This window comes from Taurulus bubalis (assembly GCF_910589615.1).
Source record: "Taurulus bubalis genome assembly, chromosome: 8".
Classification (NCBI taxonomy): domain Eukaryota; kingdom Metazoa; phylum Chordata; class Actinopteri; order Perciformes; family Cottidae; genus Taurulus; species Taurulus bubalis.
Genome location: NC_136596.1, coordinates 11660263 through 11683096, shown reverse-complemented (window position 1 = coordinate 11683096; position 22834 = coordinate 11660263). Strand labels below are relative to the sequence as shown.

Below are 22834 nucleotides of genomic sequence, written 5' to 3'. Positions count from 1 at the left end.
ACAAAACACAAAACAATATGCAGAAAATATATAGCAGCCTCAGATTTAACATACCAAACAATTACTGGTACAAGAAAAAGTGTTTTAAAATGGCCTTTTTGATTCTTGGTTGGGTAATGCAAAGGACTTGGCATCATGCCTAAATTTGTGAAAAGGTTGAAGATATCTGAGCAAATGTCATGTTGAGCAAAATAGTATTGAAAAAAAGTGTAGGTAGATCTATTTCAAGAAATTAGGTACTTCTATGTGTGATTTTCCATGTGTTGATGTTTATGTTGCTTTCTGCATACTGTCTACAACATGGCCTGTATACGTGAGTTTTGTGGGTGAGCCAGCTGTCATACAGCTGTGTCGTATGTCCACTCTGTCTGATCATCTATTCCCTACGTTGCCACACAGAAGGTTGGCAGTGCTCATTACAGCTTGTTTTTCACTTTTCTCCCCATCTGGCTTGTCTTAATAAGACTGTATCAATATTAAAAGCCTTGAGCTTTAACTATGCAGTGACTCCACTAAAACTTATGGCTACAGCTGGAAGGGGCAACCAGTCACTGAACAAAACTCCACCAAAGTCTCAGTACCAAAACATGTGCAAACTCTCAGCTCTGTCATGTGAGATCTCCAGACATTACATTCACAAAAAGGCTGAGCTTATTATTAAATAATGAGGAATCTAATGATTTGGATTTGTATGATAAAATTAAAATACAGTGTGAGAAAGGTGGGTTGCTATCCAGCTACGGTACATTAGCGAAATGTGATTAAGATATGTGTGAACCAAGCCATTTGTACTCCTTGCTCAACACTCCCCGGGCTTCCTCTCAGATTCACCCAGGTTTTATCCAGGTTTTATCCCAGCTGATGAACGCCAAGCTGGTGTTACATAAGGACATTCAACTTGGTGTCAGGCAACCGGAGTGCAACCAGGCCTCCCCCAACGAGCACAGACGAGGCCATGAGGATGGGGATGGCCTTTGTGATGCCAACAAGAGAGCCAAAAATCAGGTTCCCCAAGACTGCAGCCAGCTTACACAGAGCGTTGCAGAACCCAAAGCCTGTTCCTCTGTGGAGAGAAGAATCAGGGACAGGAGGAGGTCAGAGGTGAAGAGAGAGAAATGCTTTGGAGTTGACTGAATTACCCCCTGTGTTGTATGTATATCTCTGTCCACTGTATGCAGATCCATTAACAAGTCTAAACAACTATGTATGCCAGTATGTACACATCCATTGATCGTCTACTCACCTCCTGGCAGTAGGGAATGACTCAGTCGTGATCACATCAAGGGAATTCCAGGCAGAGATGCTCAGACCGTTGTAAAGGCACAGCATAAAAATCATCATAGACTCACTGGTGCCGAACCACAAAAAGAAACAGCTGATGCCTGAGAGGATCATGGAGCCACCTGATTGTACATACAAACACACACAGAGCACAAGAGAAGGAACAAGAGTTAGTACAAATGACATTCATTTGACTAATGTTCAACTGAATTATAGGGCCAAACATAATCACCTCTCATACTCAGTGATGGATGCCACACTCATACCATGAATCATCCTGCAGTCAATGTGAAAGCCAATTACTAAAGTGCACACACATGAATCTCACGCTTGTCCTCCATTCTTACCTAACATGGACAGACGCCCAATTTTGTCCATGAGAAGGGCGGAAACAATGTTGCCGGGCAGAACAGCCAGGGTTCCCAGGAAGTTGATGAAGTATACCCAGTAGGCACTGTAGTCATCATCAAACGTCATCTGGCATCCTTTCTTGTTGTGGGTGAATGTGCTGTTGACCACCTCTGTGCCATCTATCAACTTGGATTCATTAATATCTGCCCAAAGAATGCAAAAAAAACACAATACAGTATGTTGTTGACTTGTCCCAGATATTAACTATTGCAAACAAATTCACAGCCTTTATTACAAGATTATATTGAAATTCTAAAAGATATCTATGTAATGGAGACATTTACGTTTTCTTGAAAGATGCCAGTCATATTGGGTTAAATGGATACAATGTGTAATTTTATATTATTTTAGGGTGTAAATAACAAACTAAATTAAAGCTGCGAGCAGCTGTGAACGGGTCCTCGCTGGATTGGGGTAGCCGGCGGGTCGCCAACTGGCCTCGGAAGGAAACTGACCAAACCCATGCATGGTCTCAACAAGAGCAGGGACCAGCAATTAATGTTTACAGTTTAATCCTGGCAGTGCAGTAGAGCTACTTAGGTTTCAGCGTCACTGGCATCCGTCATGGTTCCAAATTACACGGGCGAAAGGCATGCTGGGAAAGACTGTCTCAGCTTGGGTGGCGAACAGCTGTTTGTGTGGCGTGTCTTCCGGTCTGTCTCTTCCTGTTGTGTTTTGTGCGCGAGCGTTACCCAGCATGCAATTGGGCGCTGTCATTTTTATTTAAATCCGATGCTGTTTGGCTGATTTCCTTTGGCCAGTAGGTGGCGCTACGACAATGTGAACATATACTGTGCATCATGTTTCTGTACGTGAAAAGTAGACCAGGTGATTTAAATTGCATGTAAATGGGATGCAGTTTGGTATATTTAGTTTGGCCAGTAGGTGGCGCTAGTAGGTTACTATGAATGTATAAGCATCTTATATTTAAGCAATAAGGTACCATGTCATTTACTGTTCAGGCTGGTTGAAAGCAGGGTGGAGGATGACACACACACATCATGTTTCTCTATGTGAAGAGTAGAGCAGGTCATGTAAATTAGATGTATATCCGATGCCGTTTGGCTGATTTACGTTTGCCAGTAGGTGGCGCTATGACAATCTGAACATTTGTCATGTACATGTCCTCAGGCATGGACCAGTATTATGCATGACGAGTATTGGGGTAATAGCATCATGGATGGAGGAGTTACAACAGCTTTCTCTCATATAGCAGTTAACTCAAAGTAGGCGCATTTACGTCCCCGTAAACGTCAATTCCCAAAAGTGAAAACGCGCAATTTATTTGGAATTTATTTGATATCTCATTGCGTTGAGGAGATATCGACCAATCAACCTCTTAGGGTCGTGTCTTGTTTTTAAACACTCATAGCATTAAAACTATTTGGTCAAACGACTCCAAACTTGGGGTATATGTGCACATCGCATCCCCTAAATTGCAATAAATCAGGCGTCCGATTTGAACAATAGGGGGTGCTACAGTTATTCGGCCAATTTGCCATTTTCGGCCCGTTTATGCTAATTTTAGCATATATTTGCATTTACGCCAAATACTACTCCTCCTACAAATTTCATACAATCCATTTAAATTCTATTTTAAAGTGATGTCAAGACCCTCAGGAGTATGGCTTGTGCTCTTTGCGCGTTTTCACTTTTGGGAATTGACGCTTAAGGGGACGCAAAGACGCGCCTACTTTGAGCTAACTGCTATATGAGAGAAAGCTGTTGTAACTCCTCCATCCATGATGCTACTACCCCAATACTCCTCATGCATGATACTGGTCCATGCCTGAGGACATGTACATGACAAATGTTCAGATTGTCATAGCGCCACCCACTGGCCAAAGGAAATCAGCCAAACGGCATCGGATTTACATCTAATTTACATGACCTGCTCTACTCTTCATTTAGAGAAACATGATGCCAAGTGTATGTTGCATTCTCTTCATGCACAATAACAGTATTCCTGTATCGGCGGCCATTTTGGGGAAATAATTTACTCAGCAGGCATTTTGCCAATGTCATTTTCTTAACACCATTAGTCAAGTTAGTCACCAGTAAGTAGCGCCGTCCGCTGCACCTTCAACATCAATGTGAACAATCAATGTGAACAATCAAACTTCAACATCAATTGTCAACATCAATGTGAATGTTCAATCTTGTCACCTGCCAAAAGCAGAGACTGGTATGTGAAATGTTCATACTTGAAACCGGTGTGTACTGTTTGAACTGGGCGAGTCGGTGACATGCCGGCTACCCCAAATGTGCCGGGATAAGCGAGGACCCGCTCACAGCTGCTCGCAGCTTTAATTCAGATATTGTATTTGTATTGTTTGTATGTTTTATTTTCAGTACTTTTCCTATATTTGCAATAATATATGAAAGAGTAATGATGAGAAAGGTTCTGTTGTGTAAAAACAAAATATTGGTTTTGCAATACTCTCAGTAGAATCAGAAAAGACAAAACATACCACCCTAGCTGTGTAATCATGTCAAAGTAGAAGTTTACTTTAATTTTAGTATCTTACCTGTGTTATAGAAGAAAGCATCAATAAAAGTACAGTTACGGAAGGAGGAGCCCACCGATGTGACATCATCAAAGAAGCAGTTACGAAAGGTAGAGTCAATGAAGGTGACGGACCTCAGCTTCATATTGACAAATCTGAAGAAGCAAAGTTACATTCTGCTTTAAATCCATCCATCAATCCACTAAGCCTGCTATTAAGTTGACTTGTCCTACCGGTCGTTGATGAAGAGGCCGTTTTTGTGTATCTGGTTCTCCAAGGTAAAGTTGAAGGTGAAGTCTTCAATGCGCTCATTGTTGTGTAGCTTCACTTTGGATGCATAGTCATCTGCCTGAAGGTGTTTGATGACATCAGGGAACCAGACTGACAGGCCATAATACCTGCAACCAGATGGATTCATTGATATTAGGATCACAAATGGAGAGATACACCTTTACCTGTGCAGTCAGACACAGAAGACCAGGAGACACTTGTGGTTTCTGTTTGATTTTAAAGAGTGTGTTCAGAGTGTTTTTTAATCTCTGGCTGCTTTCACTCCTATCTATTCTCCCACTGAGACACCAACGGACCAGTATTGATCCCCTGTGATTGATTCTGAGGCCATGCAACTTCTGCACTGCAGAGAAACCAAGATGACAGAAATGTAATTTGTACACAAGCCTGACTGCCTTGTGCTATTGTCTGACCAGAAAAATTAAACGTTTTTGTTCATCTTCTGTGACACAAATGACATCAGGAGGATTCTCACCCGAATGACAGCATGAACCACACTACGGCAAGTCGCATCATGTTTTCTCGCATAGGGTAGTTGAAGCACTTCATGAGATTCAGATAGATCTAAAAAGAGATAACAGACATATTACACTCCGTGTGATCAAAAGACAAATTTGTAATTGAGGCAGTGGACAGGAATTCGTAAAATAAGAAACAGAAATGCAAAAAAAGCTGCTTTCTGTCGCACTTAAATTAAAAGACAAATATTTACCCCATGTATTTCAGTCTTTATACGAAAGAATGACTTGGAAACTGCATTGCCAGACTCTGACTCCATTTCCACCAGTTCATCTAGTTGTTTGGGTATCTTGATCCTGTTGACCTGAGAAAGTAATGAAGAAATAACATGACAATCTCAATATAATAGGTGCAATCAACATTCATTGCTTGGCATCACTGTGATTACGTACGCAATATGATTATTTCTGTATTTGTATATGGTTATCTTTAGTGTCACACAAGATTGAAAGCACATGATCTCTGTGATAGAAATCGATGTAGTACATGATCAATCCAAGAAACGTGTTGACTAAGAGGCTTTCCCAGTGCAGCTCACGAAGCAAATAAGCCTGAAGGACATAAAACAGCTTTCAGAACCTTCATAATTCAGATATGATCCTGCACTGTGAAAGTGTTAAAAGCTGTCCCTGCTGTGGCAGAATATAAGCCTCTTTGCTTCCTTAAGCATCAGGAAACCCAGCCAAGACAGCACACAGCCGAAACAAACACTCACGGTGAAGACTTTCTCCGGTTGCCCACGCGCTCTCATGTTGGTGTCGTGGATCTGTTTGAGGATCATCCAGGCTTCATCGTGCTTCCCCACCTGACAGGAGGGAAAGCAAGAGAAAGAGAGAAGATGAATTCATGGGATCAGCACTGGTCTGGCTTCCTCATGGACAGCAACACATCCACAATCGTTTAAACTGTACATAAATACATGCCTTTGATTTTTTTTTTCAAATGGGACATAAGACGAAAATCGTGACAACGGTGACTCATTTCACTTCAAAGGGTGATTATCCTGCAGCAGCAAACCTCCTGTCACGGAGCTCCAGGTTTCTATTTTGCAGACATAAGGCCTCCTCCAGGAGTTTTAGATGACTCACGTTCTTTGGTCTGATTAAACATCTGTTGGGAAGTGTCCAAGTACTCTCAATTTGCCTGACGTATTATTCTAGAGTTGTAAAAACTGATAAGCAAGGACAGTGGGTGACAATGACACAGTACCATGAGGCAGCATTCTTGAAGATTGCTGATTCATGAGGGATCAAAACTGTTAGTTTTCTAAAGCAATAATTATGGAAAATAGCATTACCTCAAGGTAGAACCTGGGACTTTCGGGCATGAAGGTAAGTGCCACCACAGCACACACACAGGGCAGGGCACAGACGACTACAAACACCCTCCAGCTGTGAAACTGGTATGCTGAACCCATACTGAAACTCCAACCTGTAAACGGTGGCATACAACACCAATGACAATCCGATGGATGACATGGCAGAATAAGAAGTATGCATTTAAAAACTTGGTGAAAACATGACTAGTACTTCATTTACATTATCTTGCAAACAATTTTCCAATAGTGGGTAACATTATGTTGAATGTCAATACACTGCAAATTATATGTTTTATAAGTCTGACGTATTCCTATTGAATGGTGTTTTTTGTGAATGTGGCTTATCCGTGTTTGGCATATTGTCCTGATTCTCTACTTTGTTTCATGTTAATCTGAAAGCCTTTTTAAACTCACAAATTCTGCTAATTGGTTGTTACTGCAACATACTGTATATGGCACTACTTTCTACCTGTTTGTCTCAGTTATTATTCAGTTACCACTGAATTTAAGTCAAACTTAAGCCCTATTTTGTTTAGATGATTTACTCCATCACTTATGTGGAGTTAATTTTTTTTTGCTAATAAAGATATATATTGATATATGTTGATGCTTTACTATAATGTAAAATGTTGAAGTGGTTCTGAAAATATTATTTAAAAAAGTCAATGTCAACCTTTCTGGTCATGCTTGGTCCTCAGACCAGACCACAATGTGCAATTGATGAATTATACACTAATGCCAAAGTGCATTATTTGAAGCCAGCAGGTGTCTATTTAAGCAACATTCAGCTCATAAGGACATACATATTGAAAGTAGGATTACTTCGTTGCTTTGAGGAAGCAGTGAGTGACTAAATAATATTAAGTGCAGTGTACTGTATATCCTTATCAGATGGGGCCACTTGATCTGAGAGCTGATTCTAAATGTGAAATGTGTGAAATTCATACTGCGAACACAAAGGGGCTGTAAATAAAAGATGTTTGTTAAATGAGAGCGCCTGCCGGCTGGAGCAGAGTGCTGTGTGAGCTCAGAGATGAATGGCTCTGCAGAGGGGGCTGAGAAGAGTGCACAGGGACGGGTTAATTGAATGTGTAGGAAAAGAATTGAGTATTTTCTGCTAAGTTAAATCTTGTGGCACCTGATTTCAGCCCGCAAGCACTCTCCCAGACTCATTAATCATTGTAACATGAACACACACACACACACACACACACACACACACACACACACACACACACACATACACACGCACACATACACACGCAGAGACTTTACTCTCTCACAAAAGGGGGAGTTGCACACATATACACATGTACACAAAAAAAGCACAAAAATGAATCACATGAATTACCATATGCAGATGACACTGACACAGCTAACATGCTGCCATCATTCTAAGCTCCCACCCACACATACATATAGGTAAATATACAGGCAAAATTATACATCATACGTTTTCCTTTTAATTATTTTTTTAAACCATTCAGTCGAGAAAGGAGAGGAACATATTACTTAGAGACAATACATAATTAGACTTATATTGTATCTGTTGTTGTCAAGTTGTACAAACACACAAACAGCCATATTCATGATTCTTTCTTTTTCCCAAAAGAGGGTATTAAATTCAAAGTATTGCTGTATTTTAAATTTGTGGGAGGAAATGCATTCACTTCAATTATGGAATTATTGTGTATATTATGTGCCGTTTGTAAAAAGTTACATAAAGAAATTATTGTGATGGTAACTCAGAAGAACTTAAGTGTAATACCACAATAAAATCTGTATCTGTGCTCTCATTGACTTCATTTTTAGTTCTTTTGGGAGGAAGCACAGCAAGGGGTTGCTGTGTCAGTCGTGACCTCCCACGTTTCTCGAATCGTGCTTCATGGAGATGCCACTCCAAAGGGAATAGCACCATTATCCATCAACAGACGTAGGAGGGGAGTCAGGGGGTAGGGAGGGCGTTAATGCTGATGGTTATGCCAGAAAAAAAAGCTACTTGGAATTAATCTCACAGCATATTAAAATCCAGCTTTCAAAGCAAAGCATATCAACTGCTAAATACAACTATTTTCAAAGGGAGGTGGTTGTCTATTAAAGTTGTATAAATGCATCCTAGATGAGACCAGAGATATCAAAACATGTCTCAGTAAAAAAGCAGTAAAATTAAATACAAAAAAAAACACAAACCAAAAGGAAATAAGGAATGACTATTGCTCTAATGGTGTCTTTTGTTGGGCAGGAGTAATGACTTTTGTAGATGACGTACCGCCTGTGTGTATTCCTGCTTTCTCTACGTCCTTTTATTTATTTCCGTCGCTCTCCGTTTGCGTGTGTGCTTAAATGTGTGTGTGTCTGGAGTGACTCAGAGTAAGAGAGAGAAGTTAAGAGAGAAAGAGACAAAACGAGACAGAGTAACAGAGAAAGAAAGGGAAGAAGTTGTTCAGCAGTGATTGCCTTTTCTACAAAAATGAAGCGTGGCTCCCTGCCCCTTAGGGTTACTGTTTCACCATGCCATTGGAAATCTCATTACAGGGATTATGTACATAATTGACTAAGTCTATGGATGACTGACTCAGCAGTGATACTCTACTCCCAGATAGACAGACATAGATAGATAGATAGATAGATAGATAGATAGATAGATAGATAGATAGATAGATAGATAGATAGATAGATAGATAGATAGATAGATAGATAGATAGATAGATAGATAGATAGATAGATAGATAGATAGATAGATAGATAGATGGGGTATTTATTCTGTAGATATGAGCAGTGTCTAAAAAGGTTACTCTCATGTGGTAGGCTTTCTTGGCAGCAAGTAAACTCTTCAAACACCCCCATCAGTGATGAGGATCTGTGCCGACAGACCTCCTTCAGGGCCCCAGCTGTGAGTCTGGCAGGGGGCTTTGGGGAGACATTAGGAGTCAGCGAGTGGAGAAGATAAATGAGAGCGCAAATGGGGGATTAAACACCAGTATTGAAGCACTTGCATCGTAACCCAACCACTGATACCTTTACGTCTTCCTTCAAAGACATAAAAGTATCTCTGCAGGAGGCATTTTGGCCAACATATCGTAGGGCTGTTGGTTGCAGCCACTGCAGTACTTAGGGGAAACATAAAATCCACTAGTGAGCGCTGGAGTATGTATGCCAGACACGTACTTCCCTCTGAGAAAAAGGAAGGCGGAGTGGTAGTGAGTGTCAGAGAGAATAAGAGCAAAGTAAGACCACTACCATCCCTTCAATACGATATCAGCAAATCTGACAGCAGAGTCTCCTTGTTAAGAGTTGTTCGGGTTTCAGAGGGTTGTATGAGTCCTTCACCAGTGTGCTGCTGTACAGCCATTGAGCTTTGTGCATGTGTGTCTGTATCTTGGTCAGTAACATCTAAGAAAACCGAGACGTCCTTTATCGGAAACTCCATGATTCGCAAAGCTGTGTGTGTGTGTGTGTGTGTGTGTGTGTGTGTGTGTGTGTGTGTTAACCCAGCTGACCTCTTACAATGTCAGATGTTATTAAAAACATCATCCACGGCACTTACAGCAACACACACACACACGCACACACACACACACACACACACACACACACACACACACACACCCACACACACACACACACACACACACACACACCGTCTCTCCCTCAATGACGTCACAGGTTGGCTACAGCATGGTCTGGCCATAAATCACCTCTAGCTGTAGCTTTGTCCTATTAGAGCAAGGAGAAAAACCTAATTATGCTTGATCAAGAAGAACACTTTGCAGAGACGGAGAACAGAGAGAGAGAGGAGGTAATAAAAGGAAGGACAGAGTTAGACGGAGAGATGGGGGTGAGTGAAAAACAGGAGGACAGGGGGTGGGGAGGCTGTAAAAGGAAGGGACAGGAGGTTAAAAAAACATGGTGATAGTGAAAAGAATATGAGTAGAAGAAGAGGAGAGCAAGAAAGCTTGTTCCCTTTTTTTGTTTCTGTGAGTGGAGCTAATACCTAATGTGGCATTGTCATAAATCACAGCTTTCGCTCCTCCACAGGCCCACCCTCACCCTATCAGCTTGCTTCTGCTCTGGTATCCATGCGTGCTTTAATCTCTTAACCTCTGCCTCTCGCAGCCTGCAGCCACTCAGAGCTATTAGGTGATTGATTCCTGTGGCAGGGAAAACTGGCACCTTTACGCACAGCCTTACATGTGTGTAGCCTGTAGTCAGTTTAGCATAAAGTCACATTGCCAAGTTGCCAAAATGAATCCTGTTACAGCCTTCAATGTATATATAGCTTGTATACAACTCATAATTTTCTCTTTAAGAAGCACAATCCCAAGCAAGATGGGTGTACAATATTTTCTAACCGATGAACTTACCATAGTGTGGAATGATGGCCCAAGCCATAGCAGATGCATAGATCTCTCCAATCATCCAGAACATACACAACCAGCTGAGGTGTTCTCCTCTTTTCTCCCTGGACAACACTTCTGCAAAGAAGGAGAAAACAATGGGGATAGCCCCTCCTATCCTACAAGAACCAGAGAGAATGGGAAAGTTAGTGGGACAGAGTCAGAAATCAGGACAATCATTATGTTTTACATATTTCCTGTAGTTGCAGCCATGATTGCTTGTACATCTTAATCCCTCAGTTTGTGGCCTGTTTTTCTTCCTTCAGGTCAAGAAGAGCAAGTCAAACATTGCAAAACAAATTGCAATTTGATTAAATGTAACAGACTTAATTCTGTCTCTAAAGTGACTTTTGGATTGTTTTTCATCAAACTGCAGGTATATTGCTAATACATCTAAGGAGACCAAGTAACAAAAAATAAGTCCCTCATAATTCAATAACCAGGTCGCATTGGCATCTTGGACAGCCTTTTCAATTACTCTGGATGTCTCAGGGGAGAGTGGTGCAGAGGCAATTACGGAATTAGCTCTTAAAGGAACAGTAACACTGTCAGAGAAGTGGCTGTAATAAATCACAGTTTACACCATGATGTAGTAAGAGACTCACAACCTGTCTGTTTTCACAGACACTCTAAAACACACTCTTATTTAAAGATATTCTCAGATTGTAAGCATGCATATTGAAGTTTTCTTTACGGACTGAGAATGCCACTGGCAATAACATCACTGGCTATCAATAGATCGTACTACTCTGCTTTAAAGCAGTTAAAAAACATGTATTTAGAAGGACAAAGCCTGTATGGTAAAAGAGTGAGAACTTTCTGTGCAGCAGCAGATTTAAGTAATCATTACAGGACATTTATTTATCTTATTTTCAACAACTTCAACAATTCTTCAGTGGAAGTTAACAAAGGGAGTAATAATTAGAAAAGACAGAGACGTACAGAAACATTCCTCAAATAGATCTTTCCTCACAGAGATGGATGGTTTACTCTCAATGATTTAGCCCTGATACACACCTCAGTTTTGGCATAATCTTTACATGTTAAGATAGTGTGACCATTCTGTTGTCATAAAAGGTGATTTGACTTTTCTCTTGCCATCCTCCTCAGTCCCCGAAATGACTTTGACTTTACCAGACTTACCCAAAGCCTGCGACGAGACGGCAAAGGAGGAAGAGGCCGTATCCCTGGACAAAGGATGACAGGAAGGCGAAGAAGCCATTTGTGGACATGCAAATGAGGAGGCACTGTCTGCGGCCCATTTTGTCAGACATGCCTCCCCAGAAAAACGCTCCAACCATCATCCCCAAGTAAACAACACTGCCTGGAAAGAGAAGGGTAGAGAAGGGTCTGATTTTTTCCCCACCATAATATACAATACATTACCTCATATCTCACAAGTGCATATGTTTGCATGAGGTTGTATGTTTTGTTATCTCTGACTACACTAACATTTTTGGAAGATTATCTCATTGGTCACCCAATGGAGATGATTTTAGTGGCAATCCTCTCATCAGGTTTTATCTGTAACGGAACAAATGAGTCACCTCTCGCAATCTTTTTTTTTCACATATCAATTGCTAGATTATCCTCACAAACCTACAATAATAGATTTTTTGGGCCGAGCAGCAGAAACAAGCTGTGAACGCAGCATTGACATATTATCAACTTAACAAACTTCACTTAGCAAACATTGGCCTTTGTACACATTCAGCAGATACAGAGCATCATTTTGAGTCGTGTCACTGGTGACCACCAGACACAAGTGCAATATTCACTCTCCTTTTAGCTCTGTTTATGTCTCCACTAACTTCTGAGGGAAACACCTGGCTCCTTAGCCGATAGTTGGGTTAACTGTGTTCACCAGTTTCTACTATTGTCTGTTTAGTGCTGAGCAGATGGTGTACAGTGGGTTTTTAGAGCTTTTTGCAGAACACAGCTGTCCACTGTGGCCAAAAACAATGTGAATGAACCTAAACAGTAAAGTGACCAATGATCAAATACGCCATCAAGCCTTTCACATATAGAAGTGGTCATATCATGAAAATATTGATTACAGATGCTTTAACATGTTAATAAAGTAACAGCCTTGCACTCCAGAGAGATCTCCAAAGAGTTATCTGTTACTATTCTTAACAAAGCATTTCAGTCAAAGAACAATCATGCCTTGCTTAAAGACAAAGTGGCAAAGCCATCTAAAAAAGACACACTTTCCCTACATGCTCACAGTTCACTGATGACCTCCACCGAATTTTGTTTTTACTTTCATGATATCGCCATTCATCAAGAACATCATTCTCATATAAGCGCAGTGGAATGACATTTTGAAAAAAATCTTCCCCTAAGTAGTCAAAGCTACCCGACACTCCCAGCCGAGGAGAGTTTTAGGAATCGAGGCCTTTAAAATGTGCCCCAGCTGGCAAATGGTGAAGTGTCAAATTTAAATATGGAGCAACATTAAGCTTGCGCCTCCAAGGAAGTTATGTTAAATGACTGACTGACATATGGTATGTTAAATTGATAGATTATGCCTTTTTAAAAAGGGTTAAAAAATAGACTGCTGTTAGATGCAGATGCTGATATTACTCAAAATGTTTCATAGTTAAACACATGCATTCTCCAAGTTACATATTAGACCTATACATCTGACAAAGACAGATCGCTATAATTTTCAAATCAAAGCTATAGTATTCCTGCTATCCTAAAAATTGGTTCACTGACTGATGACAATGAATCTGACACCCTATTTGAAAACCCTCAGACCCGGTAACTCACTCTAACGTTAATAAGTAAATACAGTGTGTAAAAGGCTGAAAACAGGCTCTGATCAATGGGAAGACAAATGTGAACAGTAATGCGGGGCGACTTTACAAAGAGGCCCTGTGCTCTCATTTAATCTCTCTCATCACAAACGGGATCAATACTCCAACAAAACAACATTGATTTCCCTCACTGATCATCATGATTCTGCTCTGCAGAGTGGAGCCTATTGTACCTGCTTCATTACATGGTATGTGGCATTGTGTGGTTAGCAGCCTCCGTGGACATACAGTGTCTGCTGCAAAGAGCAACTCTAACTGAATTTGTCTCCGTTTAGAATTTATTTTTTTATGTTTGTGTTCCAGGTTAAACCCAAGAATAGTTTTAACATCAGAAAATATTACAGTAATGTTTTGTCTTCCTCCATATCAGACATATGCAGACATGTAAACCTGACTAAGAGAGTATACTTGTTTTCATAATTTCACACAGAAAGAAGAAAATGTGAATATATGGAGTGATATGACTCTTTGTTCATTCCATTACAATAATCTTAATGCAATTCCTTTCTGTAATGTCTGCAAGCAGGTCTCTTTTGTTCTGCTGTGAGCAGATATCGGTTTGACTCTCGCTTCAGGGGTCAAAGCCCATCTATCTGTCACATTTGGCAGCCATCTAGATACTCGCCTGAAGGGACCATGAATTCAATTCTAAATTTAACGGTCTTCAGTCTATGCACAGTTCACTTTTGCTTCATTAAGGAGAGGATATATATTTGGTCCATAGGGAAACACCCGCTGGCCACCCATTTAATTGTCATGCATCCAAACATCCAGAGGCCTTTTCATTTAGCAGTACACTTTCTATACAAACCCTTTATTTTTTATTTGATTTTTATATATATATATATATATATATATATATATATACTAGCACAAAACAGTAAAAGAAAAGAAATAACCTCTAATTTCTGTTATTTTATTGTCCTTTAAAAAAAGCAATACAACTGTGGATAGTCCATTACGTAATTAATGTATTGATGTTCTGTCCGACTTGCTGCACGATATCTCTGGATATATTGTCAGCATTGCCCGCAACCAGGAAAGCGGAGAGTAGTGTACTGAAAGGCAATATAATCCCAAAATAGCACAGCCATTATGAGGTCTGTCTCATCAACTAAAGACCAAAAGGCAGTTTGGGTGGCATTAACCTGTCATGTCAGAAAATTATGCTACATATGTCTTCTGCCCCAAGAGGGATTTTTTTCTAATTTAATTATGAGTCACACTTCACCTTTATTGTGATGTCATAGTGATCCCCTTTTCTGTAGCCCTTGGAGTCAAGCCAAGCAATTATTACACTGCAGCAAAATCTTAGGTTGAAAAGCCCTTCACAGAAACGGGCACAATAATGGGACATTCTTTACAAACCTATTCTATCAGAATCAGAAGTGTAGTTATCTGTTCAGTTTTGTTGTTCAGAGTCCTTTCACAGACCATGGTATCAACATTTTTAGTACCTATTTTAGTCATTAAGTCCTAAAAGTTATACAATTCAATAATTGTTTAACTCTCTTGTTCACGTCAATGAGCCTAAGAGCTGTTCTGAGTCGGGGTTATAGGAAATACTCATGCGCTTGCTCAATGAGCCCACAGATGAAGAAAATCCTTTTTTATACTTTATGCGCAACTGAGCAACTTTCATAAGAATGAACACTGCAACACTGTATTCAGTTCTCTTTATACATCCATGCTAATTATAAGCCAACGGCTAATGCTATAGGTTAAAACAAGTTATTTGATAAAACATTTGAATCATGGGTTCACAGTGTTAAACTCTTAAGTCATTTTCCAACACCACTGAAAGAAAGCTGACGTCAATAACTTCATCGTTCACAACGCAAACAACAAGAGCTGCATGTTCCAGCTGTGTGCATCACTTTTTTGTGTCCCCTGGAAACAGTTTCCATTGTGTTGTAAGCTTAGCTTTTTTATGTTTTTGTGTGGTTTTGTGTGTTTTGTAAATGCTGCACAAATTGGTGAAGATGTTGCGCCATTCAAACGTTTTCTTAATGCGTTGAGCTCTCAGGGCTACTATCAAATGGTTTCTCACATGTATCGACTCATTGGATAACCCAAATCTGTCCCCTTGTATACAATCGTCAAAAAATGTGTCTCCCTGGAATATGTGCAAAAAAATAGTATATATATATATATATATATATATATATATATATATATATATATATATATATATATATATATATATATATATGTATGTATAGAGAGAGAGAGAGAATGATGTGTCTCAGCATTGCATTAGACTGATGCTTAGGCTACAGTAGATCAGTCTACTGAACACACTGGAACTGATTCCGTTGGACCATAAGGTTTCAACCAGTGTATCCTTGAATGAAACCCCTTCTCTGAGTGATATCACCCAGTACTGTCTTGTCATTGATTTAATGGCACTATACATGAAGGTTATTCTTAGGCTTGTGGAATAAGAAGAAGGATTCCCGCAATAGACTTTGAGATGAGACTGCAGAGGGATAAAATGTAAAGGCCGTATACATTGGAAGAACTGATAAGACACGTTTAGAAGCAAAAGTTCTTCAATGGATGCCAACTGGTGCAAACATTTCACCGTAAGAGTGTGAAATGCAGCTGCATGCTGGACTTGATGACCCATATAGACACTGAGCACCATCAGAAAATGACAGTGTGTCAGGAGACCTCACAGGAAGAAGCAAAGGTTTTGCCCCATGACACTCCGTTGAGATGTCAAAACACATCTCCAGGAATGGTTAATATTCAGCAAAATCCCAGGCTCACTCTAAACAGACAAATATGACAAGGAAAAAGATATGTAGAGTAAAACACTGCCACCAACAATGTAAGGGAGAGGCTCAGCTATCATATGCACACACACACACACACACACACACACACACACACACACACACACACACACGCACACACACACACACACACACACACACACACACACACACACACACACACACACACACAAAACCAAGGAGTAAATCTAATTCACAGATTAAAATATTACAAATACATTTAAACTCTTTTGGACTAGCTAAACCAGCCACTGGTTAACTCGATGGAGGCGAGATCAAACATGAAAATGTATACAGGAGCAAGCACAAATGCGAGCAGATGAAATATGTGAGCAGCAAAATAAAGAGCAAAAGCAATGACTGGAGGGTGGGAGGGAGGGGCGGGGGGAGGAGGGGGGGGGGGGGGGGGTGACAGAAGAGAGAAAAGGGTAATAAAAGAGGAGTGTTCAGTAATTGCAAGATAGGGTGAGAGAATGAGAGGGAAGAGGGGAGGAAGGGGAAGGCCCTGGTGCAGTGCTTTCTGTCCTTTCACATCCAGAGGAGCCCCCTGAGAGCCGTGGGAGCGCTGAGCTGCATCACGATCTCTTCTCTGATTTCATGCTTTGATGCTCTTCGCTCATAGCGCTACAAACTGCTTCGGCATCGCGCAAAACACCCGTCCTGTTTTGTTCATAATGATAATACTATCACAGCGTGCCTGGTGCTCGCTACAACAACGCTGTGGTACCTCTCCCAGTTAGATATTTTCCTTCACCTTCTCTCTGTTTCTATTTTCTCAAATTTTTTTCCCTCAGATCTTCTTCCTTTTTGTGCCTCTCTTTCCAACCTTTCCTCCATTTCTCTTTCTCTCAACTTGTGTCCACTCCCATTGCTTTCCAATTTCTTGGATCAGTTCTCACTTCCCTTCCTCATTTATCCTCCTTTTCTCCCATCTCCACTGTTCCCCTCTCTTCTCCTCTGTGCATCCCTTATCATTTATTTGCCTTAGTGTCCTCTCTGCTCCCCTGTCATCAGCTTCTTTACACTGAGCAGCGTGTAATCACATCTGTACTACATCGTGTCAGTTTGATCGGATTCATGCCTCCGTCTTCTGCCACCTCCGCAGAAAAAGAGATTGAAGCTTTTTTGTCATATTTAAGTCATATCAGTGGGGGCAGGATTTCAATGAAATCTATATGAGGCCTAAGAGTGCAGGGTTTAAAATGACTCACTCAGCATCAGTAATGATACAACCATCATTACATTAAAGACTGTAGATAATTCCCATGAAATATAGTGATGCTATGAACCTCTGATAAGAGCAGGCAGTTAGACATGGTTTACTTGTGGCTGATATTGCTGGTGGCAGCAGGTTTGGGTTTGGTCCATATATGCACACACACACACACACACACACGCTCAACCCCCGCCCCCAAAAAGACACACACACATGCTCTACACATTCTGTGGAGCTAGTGTAATCTCTGCAGTGACGTTGCAATCTTACTGCAGTTTAGCCATGCTCAGCTGCCCCTGATCCACGCAGCCCCACAGCCTGTCAGCTGGTTCAAACCGACAGGGAAAAGAGTGAAGGAAAGAGACAAAGAGGGAGATGCACTGTGGAGATGGAGCTTGAGAGGAAGCTGGGACACAGGGAAGAAAGAAAAAAAAGGTAGAAGAGATCAGAGGACAGGGAAGTAAGGATGAAAAGAAGATCAAGTAGTAGAGCGTAAACAAGAAAGGAGGTGTAAAGTATCGATGAGTCAGAGAGAGAAATGAAGGGAGTTTTCAGCAGAGAAAAGACAGCCTATAAGAGAACAAATAAGTAATGATAGGGCGCCGCGTTCCCATTGTCTGTTGTGGCTGAGATGATAGCTGAGCCTCTCTCTTACATTGTTGATGTACTGAATACCACTAATCTCCCACCCCTCCGCTACGATCCACCCACACCGCTCACCCCATTACTCCTCTCTAACGTGCCAATTTCTCTGCTTCAAAGCTGTCCTTCCTTTTCTCCTCTCCCCTGTTCATCACACGTATTGCATCGCACAGTGCTTGTTTTCCTTCCTTTTTTCTTCCCACGTCGTCCACTTCTATAAAAAATATTACAGTATTTCAAATCCCTCAACCACATTTCGCCATCCTTCATTCTCATGAGGCATCAAAGATCGCAATGAGATTGTGGAACAAAAGGAATTCTCTAATCTAATAAGCATTTTAGTCATCCAATTTAGGCCTTTGCGTTTCTTGTAATGCATTATCCCATTACACTCTGCTCAGTCCGTGCAGCTCGCCTCTGTCTCTGCCTGTTATGTGGTTAATGGAGCTGCACAATGCAACTATGAACGGAGTCCAACACAGGTGGAACTAACTAACCAAAAGACTAGTTTTGAAACTGTCGTTGGAATGTTTTTCAAATTCCCCCAAAAATATGACGAAAAATAATATGTTATTTCTATAAAATGGCCAGTATACAGCCATCATTGGCCATTTAGTTCCTCTAAAATGCTTAGAATCACCATCTACTTATTTTCACCTCCCAGTCAGACTAAAAAAAAAGTTGTGAAGGCCAATTCAGTTTGATAGATATTTGTGTTGACTTCAGTTTGAATTTTGCATGGGATTATTTTGAAGACATGCAACCTGTGATGCTCTATCCTTTCTTTTGTCTCCTGTCACAGCAAACAGTATGACCTTGCACACATGAAAACTTCTCTATGTAGTCACAAGAAAAAGTTTATAAAGGTTGCTACGATATGGTCAAGAGACCAGCTTTTTATTATAAAATCTTTCTGGAAAATCTTTTTCCTATAATCTCAAAACTGTGTTTCTTGTATACTGTACATGATAGATAGATAGATAGATAGATAGATAGATAGATAGATAGATAGATAGATAGATAGATAGATACTTTATTAATCCCCACGGGGAAAGGTTACCGGAGAAAGTAGACTGTAACCTGATTACTCAAGTACATGTAAACACACTAAGGTGTAACACAGGTGGAAACATCTTCCTTCCAAGATCAAAACAACTTCTGTGCAGATAAAACCAACAAGTAGGAGGCCCTACTGTAGCCACAACAAGGAATTGATCCCTAACAGGTTTCCCACATGCTAAACCTTGATTGTGGAAATTTTAACATACAACCAAGCCACATGAAATACTGCTGAAACTGGAGCCTGGTCTGTTGAATGCTGGGTAGTTTAGCCCCTGTGCCCCTAAAGAGCAAGTATGTATCACTATCACCAGACCTCTAAGATGTTATTGTCAGGCAGTCACTGCCAAATAATAACATTGTTGCCGTGCTTGGTTAAAAGCAGGTTATATGAAATACATGAAAAATCATACCATCCTCAACAAATTCATCCACAGACTTAACTGGCTGTTGTTTATTTCTGCACATCAAGGCAATGAAATATTGCCATGGAACCTGTAAAACATCAACTCACTTCATTTAGTTGGCTGTAAGTAAGTATAATTACTCCGGAAAACTCTAAATGGATACCAACAAGGTCATAGTAATCATGTAGGCTATGCTCAGCCACCAATCATGTTCACCTCAAATGGGAGGAGCCTCAGGGCAATCAGTAGGTGAAAGGAGAGGAGGATGGGGGGAGGATGGGAGAAGAAAAGAGAGGCACATAGAGAATGTAGGGTGGGCGACAGGGACACGGGGTGAGTTTGGAGTCACGAACAAGGAGAAGCAGAGCGTAGAGCATGAACGCCTGCAGGACTTTGCTTGGTGAAAGACGAAGAAAAGAGTTTACATGGGTACTTGGAAAGAGACAGAAATATGAAGGTATAACATATTGAGGATTTTACAGTGACAACCCCAGTGACAAACTCTTGTATCCCATAAAAACTATGAAAATGTAGTATGGTAAAGTATGGTTAAAAGATTTGATGCATGACAGGGTATCTTATTATGGATGTTGTCCAACTGTTTCAGCCACAACCTCTATTCTCGAAAAACCCTGCTGTATCAATATTGCATTATTTGTTGTGGATCAGTTGATATATTGTCATGTCGCACTGTGGCAGTTAGTATCTAAAGGCTTTGTGCCTGAATTAATGTCCTCGGCACTCTGGTACTGACACAGTGAGTCGGCCCCTGTATACAGCTCTCTGGTGATGGATTACACACCTGCAGCCATAGGGACTGCTGGGACTCCTGCTCAACACACAGAGCACACAGGGAATAGCTACCCTTTTAATTCTGACACAGAGACCAAAACATGAGGATGAAGTGTGACAAGTATAGTACGAACACACAAAACTAATATCATCTGTAAAGACAAACCCTATTGCACAGAAAGTGACATGACCCTTTCTTCAGTCCAAATTGAACAGAAAATACTAAAACCATGATTGTCATATGCATCATATTTATGCTGGCCAAAGTACAGTAAGTATACTTGCATACTAAGATAGATTGCATTTGGATATAGTTGTGTCTGAATTATTCAGCTAGAGTGGAACTGAAATCGTTTGAAATTCTTATTAATTTCGGTATGTAGAATTAATTTAATATTTAATATATACCTTAATGTTTGACCTTTAAATCCAAGTGCAAGTGGCCAGCCTGACACAAAAAGGATTCATCTACTTCACCATAAACATGTTTTTTTTTTATAGTATTCATGGTTAGATGCCTGAAATAAGGTCTGTGTTTAACACAAGCTTAAAAGATTTTACCATTTGGTTTTTCGATATATAAAATAAGTCGGTAAATACCCCTTTCGTGAATTGTGTCTAAATGACACTACTAATCGTCATCACGCCTTTAGCCTTTTTGTCTGTATAAACACTCATACAACCCTGGTTTAGTTTGTTTATAGTCCAACGTTAGATTTTACTTCTGACTATTGCATTCGCTCTTCAAAAACCATTAAAGTGGTTTTCATTTTGTCTTGCAGAACAAAACGTGCAAGTATCATAAACTAGCGTCTGCCACAGAGTAAAAAAAAAAAAAATGGGACAAGAAATCCCATTGGCTTTTGGTCACGCTAACCAGTGCAATGCTAACTTCCAGGTTTGGCCTACAGATGTCATCCATTATCCCTGCAGCACTATCAATATATTGCAAGTATGAAGTGTTTGGGTAATGTACAGTAGACAATAATCTACAATGAAGGTATTGAAAAACAATAATACAAATAATGAAGGTTTATCAAACTGATGCAATTTAAATAATATAGGAAGAATTGCATAATTTCCTGTTAGCACATGCATGCACACGCTACAATACTCAGACACACACAAAGGGTCCCTTACCTAGCCATCCAGAGCTGGAGTTGGGCACACACATGTCTGTCTCTGCGCTGGGCAGCACAAAGCCCACCACGAACACCTCGACCCCATCGGACATGAGTGCCAGCCCGAGCACCAGGAACAGCTGCCACTGGAATCTCCCATGACCACACTCCTGGATGATCAGCTCGTACTGTTGGGCCAGCTCCTCCTCGTCAGCCTGTCTCTCCTCCTCCAGTCCCTTACGGTCCCTTGTTGCATCAGACATCGGTTGCCCCAGTGCCACTTGGCCATCTTTTTGCTTCCTATCTCCTGCCGAGGGGATCCCCTGGTACTCGCCCTCATAGATCTCATCCTCATCATCGTGGCCTTCTGTTGCATCGCTGGAGCCTTCCTCGTTGTCATGGTTGCCCTCTCCGTCCGGCCTTGGAGGGTTTCGGTAGAATTCTTCATCTTCGTCCTCCTCATCCTGGAATCGTCTGTAGTTGTGGTGGGATGAGTACTCGTCTGTGGCGTGATCCACCACCTTGTTGACTTTCTTTGTTGCATGCCGCTTGGCTTCCTTGACGATGTCCTTGGCCCCCTTAGCCAGGGAAGTCCTGTTATTGTAAGTGTCCTCCATTCTGGCTCCAGCAGTAGGTCTTCTCGAGGGTTCAGAGGATACTTAGAAGTAGAAGATAGAGGGAAGAGGGGCAAGAGGGGCAAGAGCGGGGCCCTACACTGATGGGGGAATTGCAGGAATGGTGAGATCAGTGGGACTCGAGATGCAGCAGGGAAGAAAACTCTTGAGTCTGCAGTCACCACAGGAGATAACCCACAATGATGGTGGCAATCATCGGCCAGGCTGAGAGAGATAGGGTATACAAGACAGACAGATAAAAAGAGAGAGAACAAGAAGGACAAGGGAGAGATCAAAGAGAAAAAAGGGAGATATTCATCAGATACTGCTCATAACTCGTCTCTCCCCTGCTACATTCATAACTATCCAAGACTAACAGGTGACACCCCTTAGACAGCACATACCGTCTTTAATCATTCACTCCTAGGTTTTATTCATTTAGAGTGATGTGAGAAAAAAAGGCTTTTGCTGTATAGCTCTCAGTTTTTATTCAAAATGGATATTACATTTTCAGAGGCGTTCGATGTTTCACAAGTTGGACTTAGTGTTTAAGAAGTTAGCAATATGAACAGTGATGCTGAATCTGCTGACTCATGATCAGCTCTGTGGAACAGAGGCTAATAAACAAGGCTCTGCTCA

At 40.9% G+C, this 22834-nt stretch overlaps 1 protein-coding gene across 1 annotated transcript; it reads right to left on the bottom strand.

The window, feature by feature from the left end:
- Positions 1 to 879: 879 nt before the first annotated feature.
- sv2ca (synaptic vesicle glycoprotein 2Ca) lies at positions 880 to 22198 on the bottom strand (the record flags this gene model as incomplete). Its single annotated transcript, XM_079221744.1, has 12 exons — positions 880 to 1063; positions 1244 to 1403; positions 1629 to 1835; positions 4221 to 4354; positions 4433 to 4597; positions 4966 to 5054; positions 5203 to 5313; positions 5725 to 5814; positions 6307 to 6440; positions 10692 to 10843; positions 11868 to 12048; positions 21601 to 22198. 12 exons carry the CDS (start codon positions 22196 to 22198, stop codon positions 880 to 882), a joined length of 2205 nt encoding a protein of 734 aa, XP_079077870.1.
- Between the last annotated feature and the right edge of the window lie 636 nt (positions 22199 to 22834).